The 6745-nt window shown below is 35.7% G+C and overlaps 1 protein-coding gene across 1 annotated transcript; it reads left to right on the top strand.

Moving 5' to 3' along the window:
* Positions 1-3244: 3244 nt before the first annotated feature.
* LOC133337667 (protein split ends-like) lies at positions 3245-5581 on the top strand (the record flags this gene model as incomplete). Its single annotated transcript, XM_061545874.1, has 2 exons — positions 3245-3970; positions 4044-5581. Coding segments are annotated over exons 1-2 (2217 nt in total), but the record flags the coding sequence as incomplete, so codon positions are not given.
* Positions 5582-6745: the final 1164 nt, after the last annotated feature.

Raw genomic sequence — 6745 nt, 5'->3', positions numbered from 1 at the left:
GAATACGATTTTCGGTGGTGGTTGTTGGTTGGTTGGATGGATGGTTAGTATCGGAGGAGACGAGGTTGTTTTTACTGTTTTTGTTGTTGTAGATTGGTTTCGAAGTTTTCTCAAAATATTTCAGTTGGTGTGCGTTATTCATCGTTGTCGGTAGGTTTTCACAAACACTTAAATTTTGAGATGATTTATTTAAAAAAAAAATAATTAGAAAACTGTAAAATTAAAATACGGAATAATAAGAGACAGTGTTTGAAAAGAATAATCTATTATTTTATATTTGTGATCAAAATATTTCAACAAATAATTTCCAGCATGAAGTTACATATATTTTCACAGCAAATAAATGAAAAAAATAATGGTTATGAATTCCAAGATTTATTTCATTTGCCCTTTTTGAACTCTTTTTTTTTGCAATTGCCGTAGTCTCAGGTGTTGTTTTCGGAAGAAAAATCACGTGTAAATGGCTCTCTAGCTGTGAAAGAGAAAAAAGTTGTGCCTGCATGCTGGAAATTTGGCGCACATTAAAGAGATTCGTTTATTAGTTGCTCTTCCCCTGGCACTCTTTCGCTCACATTGAAATTCATTTCCTAATTCAAACAGAGGAAACACACCAATCGAAAGAGAGCGGCGGTTATTCGTTTAACAAGAAATTACAAAAAAAAATAAAAAAACAACAACGATTCCATTTAGTTGTTGTGTTGTGTATCGAAGCGGCTGGTATTGAATGAAAAATCCATATCAAAAAATAATGTTTTCAATTAATTAAATATTAAAATGTTGGGATTTGTTAATTGAAGTTATCAAAGGGAAATATCCAAGTACGCATTATTATGTTGTTGAAATATTTGTAGTGAGTGTTTTTTATTAAGTGTTTGGTGATTTTTAAACTGGATAATTTTATTTTTCAATATTGGTCTTATTTGCTAGGGTTGCCAAATGTGAGTGCGTGTGTATAATTGGAAAATTACCAGAATCACAAATGTATGGAATTGTTCAAAAATGCGCCCATGCCCAAGGACCTGTATATGGGGGCTATGTCAAAACAATGAACAAAATTTAACATTTTCTGCTATAATTTTTTTTTTGGAACAACTCTAGTTTAGTAAAAACGATCAGATTTTTCTGAAAAATTTTCCAGATGTATGTATTTTTACCCTAATTATGGGGATATCTTTGTTTCTTGGGGGACGTACCCGGTTACCCGGTTATTTGATCCGGTTAATATAATATAGGTATCATTTTAAAGGTTATAAAAATACCTTTCCATTGAGTGGTAATATGATAGTCAAAAAACTGGGTTTTGGTCCCCGATTTTTTTGAAAAAACTCCCTAAAAGTCGAACTTGGGTTCATTATAGTCCCCCTGGCTGTATCTGTTGTGGATCAAAAAATATGGGCCTTAGAACCCACATATCGCACCATTTTGGAAAGGGCAAATTGTGGTCTATCATTTGAATCTGGGTTGGAGGGGGACTATAATGGACCCAAGTTCGACTTTTAGGGAGTTTTTCAAAAAAATCGGGGGCCAAATCCCAGTTTTTTTACTATATCTCCAAATGGTTTGAGATAACCATCATATTACCACTCAATGGAAAGGTATTTTTATAACCTTTAAAATGATATCTATATTATATTAACCGTAGAACCGGATATAACCGGGTACCCGTACCCGAACTTCCGGGTCAAATAACCGGGTAACCGGGTACGTCCCCCAAGAAAAAAGATACCCCCATAATTAGGGTAAAAATACATACCTCTGGAAAAAAATTTCAGAAAAATCTGATCGTTTTTACTAAACTAGAGTTAAGCCATTTTTTAAACTGGAATCTTTAATATGTTCTATTCGATTAGAAAATGCGCCACAGATTACCTAAATACCTATTGGACTTGACCATTATGTGATGTTATGTCGAAACTTAAAACCTACATTACATTTTTTGGTATGAAATATTCTACCCAGCAAAAGCTTGGAATGCCAATTTACAATCACTTCAGTTTAATGAAATTTAGGACCTTTAAAATACCAAACATAAGGAGGGACGTATATATAAAGACTATGTCATAAATGGACCTGTTTGAAAAAAATATCAAATCGATTTTAAATATGTGGACCAATATTTAGTACTTTTTGTGCAAAATATCAAATAATACCCCATTCGTTTGGGGTTCAAAATTCCGAAAATTTAAGTCTACCGTCCGTCAGTGGGACCAATATCGATTTTTTATACCCTCCACCATACAGTGTATATTAAATTTGTCTTCCCGTTTGCAATGCCTCGAAATATTCACCGGAGACCTCACAAAGTATATATAAACTTGATCAGAACAAAATTTTATGTCGATTTATGCATGTCCGTGTCTCTGTCCGTCTGTTGAAATCACAATAGAGATCGCAATATTTAAGATAGAGCTCCGACATTGCTAGTACTCCTAGGATGTTTGGTATTGCAAATAGAAAATATCGGTTCACGTTTTGGTGTAGCCCGCACATAACGGTAGCCCCATATAACGATACCTCCCCATATTCGGTATTTTGGACACGTTTTTCAATTAAATTGGCTGTAATTTAGTATTTTGGATTCTCATTGTACAGCACATGCCCGTACCAGAAATTATTAATATTGGCCCAAGTTTCAAGTAGCCCCCATAAATTTATCGTCATTACCCAAAATGGTACAATTATCAGTCATGTATGGTAGGGTCCGGCATGTCCGAATGTATTCAAGCCTTCTTGTATTTCTGGCTACCTGAAAGCGAACTAAATGATAAAAATTTAAATATTTTGCTCATAGCTATAGATATGATTTGTGACCGTAAATGTCTCTTTTATAGGCTTTGTAGGATTTAGCAGAAAATCGATATTTTAAACCCAGCCCGCCAAATCATTTGTGTATGTCAAACCATTAGTTTTATGTTTGCAAGCATTTCTTTTAACTTCAGGTGCCTACAGCAAGGGTAAAAGTATTCCAACCTGTAAGGTGCATCTGATGATTTTTACTTTTCAGCATTTTCTCAATAAAATTCCTTAGTTGTTGGCTCCCAATATGACGAGGAAAACTACCAAACCCATTTTTCATGCATAGCCTTTTTAAGGAACCCTCAGTATTCCATTCATAACTAATCTCTATTAATAAATTTTTTCTATTCCAGCCAACATTCCAATAAGAACGCTGTACGTCCTTTCAACTAAATTCCAATGTTAATACCGCGACAAAAACACACCAATGGCAGTGAGATCTCCCTGAAAAAGTTTCCAAATTCCAGCATAGAAATAAAGCCGATATTTAAGAAAATGCCACAACACAATCACATCAATCAATTGTTGAGCACCGCCGCGGCTGGAAATGGTGTTATAGGTGATGTTGATGCTTTACTAACTCCACTGGCCAATACGGGCAAAAATAATGACAGCCAAAACAATAGCAGTAGTGGCGCTGGTGGTGGCTCAAACTCCAAAGAACGAACCGAACGCAATCTCTGGCGTAATGATGAAGTCATGGAAATGCTGGTGGTAATGCAGCAGACCAAAGCTTTAGAGAAGCTCAACGATAAGACGGTGAAAAGTGAAAATGTCTTTAAGGATGTGGCGGCAATAATGCATAAAAATGGATTCATCAAGAAGTCACACGTTCAGATATGGACTAAATGGAAATTTCTGAAAAGTACTTATATGACATCGCGTCGTAATGGTGTAATACCGCGTATGATACCGCATGACATCTATGAGACCATACATCAGATGATTACCACTTACAATCAGGGAATGAGTGAATGTGGCACCTCGACCACAGCTTCCATGGATGGAGATAATTCCAATGCTGGTCATGTTTCAAGGGCAAGTGTTGATGGTGGGGGACCGGCGGCAAAGTTGGCTGGAAATGACGCCAATCAAACGGGAGACAATTTTGATATGGCTCATCCAATTTTTGGTTTTAGTTTGGGTTTGGTTAAAGATGAACCCACTGATACAGGTAAGAGGAAATATATATTTTTTTTTTTTTGTATTTTACAACAATAATTTACAAATATATTATTTTTTTATAGGTTACAATGCTGTGGAAAACAATAAAACTGAAACGGCCACCGAAAATCAGTTAAATGGTACTATAAGTGAGAAAGTACAAATCCCCGATAAGCCTACAAATACCGTTATTGAAAATCAAACAAAAAAGACATTAGAAATACCACATAGGGGCCGTGGACGTCCACCAAAACAAAAGATCTTACCAGCAGCAACTTCCACACCCATCACAACAGTCACAACAGCTCTACCCAATCTACAGCAGATGCCACCATTAAGAGTAGCTCCATTTGCAAAAGCGCCAAACTCGAGCAATGCTCTGGCAGCAAGTCGTCCACCACCACCACTCACAATGCCACCATCACCACGACAAATACAAATTGCCACTATCCCCACTATAAGTGTGACTCCAAAAATTTCCAACAACAATAATCCAGCCAAAGTTGGACAAAGAAAACTTCTACCCAAACTATCAATGCCTCCCAATGAAATTCAAAACGCAGCAGCTTTACGTCTATTAAATGATCTCCAAACTAGTCGGGCTTCCTCCGCCTCCCCATCGAACAATTATCCGAAATTAAAACAGGTACCAATGCGCAAAACGCCATATTCATTACGACCCGAAAGATTAATACCAGATTTAGAGGAATCAATTTCACCGCCTCGTGCTGAACTGCAAGTAAACGGTGAAAGATTCCCACAGCAAATACAACAACAACAACAACAAGAAGGGACGGCAATGATCAGTGGTCAAGTTACACAAAATGGTGTATCGTATCGTAAACGTAGATTGGATTGGTCCCAGCAACAGCGCAACACTCCAACTAAATTCCGCAAAATCCCCAGCGATGATGAGGATATGCCTGTCCTGCAACAGCCCCAACCACTTCCTAACCAAAAAGAGGAGAGTCGACGTTATGGAAAACATCTACAAAATGTCATCATTGATTTGAGCACCAACATGCGACAAATTCAAACTCAAATGATGCGAGAATTCTTTGATAAACAACACGAATTGTTGCAGAAAGAACATGAATTCCAAATGCAACAGGATCGTATGATAATGGAAACATTCCAAATGCAGACCTATGAAATTATGAAATCGGTTAAGGAGTTAGTGGGTAGTATAGCTACTCGCAGAAATGACATGGAAGAGCAACATTTAAATTCTCAATCCAATCAAGAACTAATTGAACACGAAGAGTTCCACAATTTGGGAGAAAGTCATGAATTGGATAATGAGGAGGCTGTGGATTCCCAAGATGGTATGGGTGAACATCCAGAACATGAATTTTCTACCGAAGAAATGGTCCAGCAAGAACAAGAAGATGCTGAAGCGGAAGCGGAAGAGGAGAATAACGAAACTCATGGAAATCACGATAATGAACAAGAAACCGTACAAAGTTATCCAGAAAATCCCGACATTGATGAACAGGATGGTGTACAAATACAATTGCAACAACACGATGAACAAATGCAACACCAATCATCACAATCTCAAGATGATAACGAATCGCAGGAAAATGTCAATGGTGATTGTGGTGGTGGTATTGATGGTCTAGTTGGGGACGATGATGATGATGACGAAGACGACGACGACGATGAAGATGATGACGATGATGACAGTGACTCGGATGATGTGTCATCAACAACGACAGATAATGATGGTGATTCACGGCACATGATGAATGGTATTCATTCGGCTAACTTGGATCAAATGCTTTCGACTGAATTGACTGAAGAAGATTAAAAGACATCACAAAGTAGATATTAAGTTAGGAAAGTATTCCATATAAAAACTACAACAAAACATTCCACATATAAGTAAAACAAAAACTGAAATTGCTTTTAAAGCACCATCATGTACTGATTCTAGTACATACGTATATATTTTTGTTTCCTAAAACATAAGACTTTATTTTGTTAAACTTCGTATTTATATTTATTTTGTTTTAACATAGTTAAAATTATATTGAAATCTGTATACTTACATTCCAAAAAAAAACATACAAGTATTATCATTTTTATTTTGTTCTTCATGTACATATATTACGATGAAAATATATGTATATATTTTGAAGATGTTTATCGACACTATATCAACACATTCCTTATAATATATTCTAGACTAACAAAAAGTATTAATATTTATTACAAAAAAATTATAAGTCTAAATCTGGTATAATCACTTAAGAATTTAAAATGTAAATTATTTATTTCCTTGAAAAAAAAAACAAGAAAAGAAAAATAAACTAAATAACCACAGATTACTAATGTAAATCGTTTATGCAGTGAAAATTAAATCATAAGGATATCTTATTTTCAAGTTGTAGAAAATAATGATAGAGTGGGCAGGACATAGAACTAAATTAGTACAACCTCGTCTGTTAATATGTTGTCATGATTGGCATTCGAATGTATGCCCAGAGACTTAATTGCCTTATGGGTTGACAGGTTATCGAACGGGTGTCATCCACCATATAAACATCATCTGCAAATATTTCATTTATCACCAGAAGCAACATCAAGGGTAAATGTATTCGAATCTGTGAGGTGCCTCTAATGACAATTCCATTCCTGTGCCATTGAATACAGATTACAAATATAAGTTGTTGGAGGCTCCCAAAACAAAGTGGAAAACTGTCAAAGTAAACTTGAAACTCTCTATGTTATTCTATTTGTGTCTTAACCTCAATATTGATCATAGGATGTTTAATATTGAACT

The sequence above is a fragment of the Musca vetustissima genome, unplaced genomic scaffold, assembly GCF_032173495.1.
Source record: "Musca vetustissima isolate MV318-11 ecotype Yass unplaced genomic scaffold, APGP_CSIRO_Mvet_v1 utg16256, whole genome shotgun sequence".
NCBI lineage: Eukaryota > Metazoa > Arthropoda > Insecta > Diptera > Muscidae > Musca > Musca vetustissima.
This window is presented reverse-complemented; position numbering and strand designations above follow the sequence as displayed.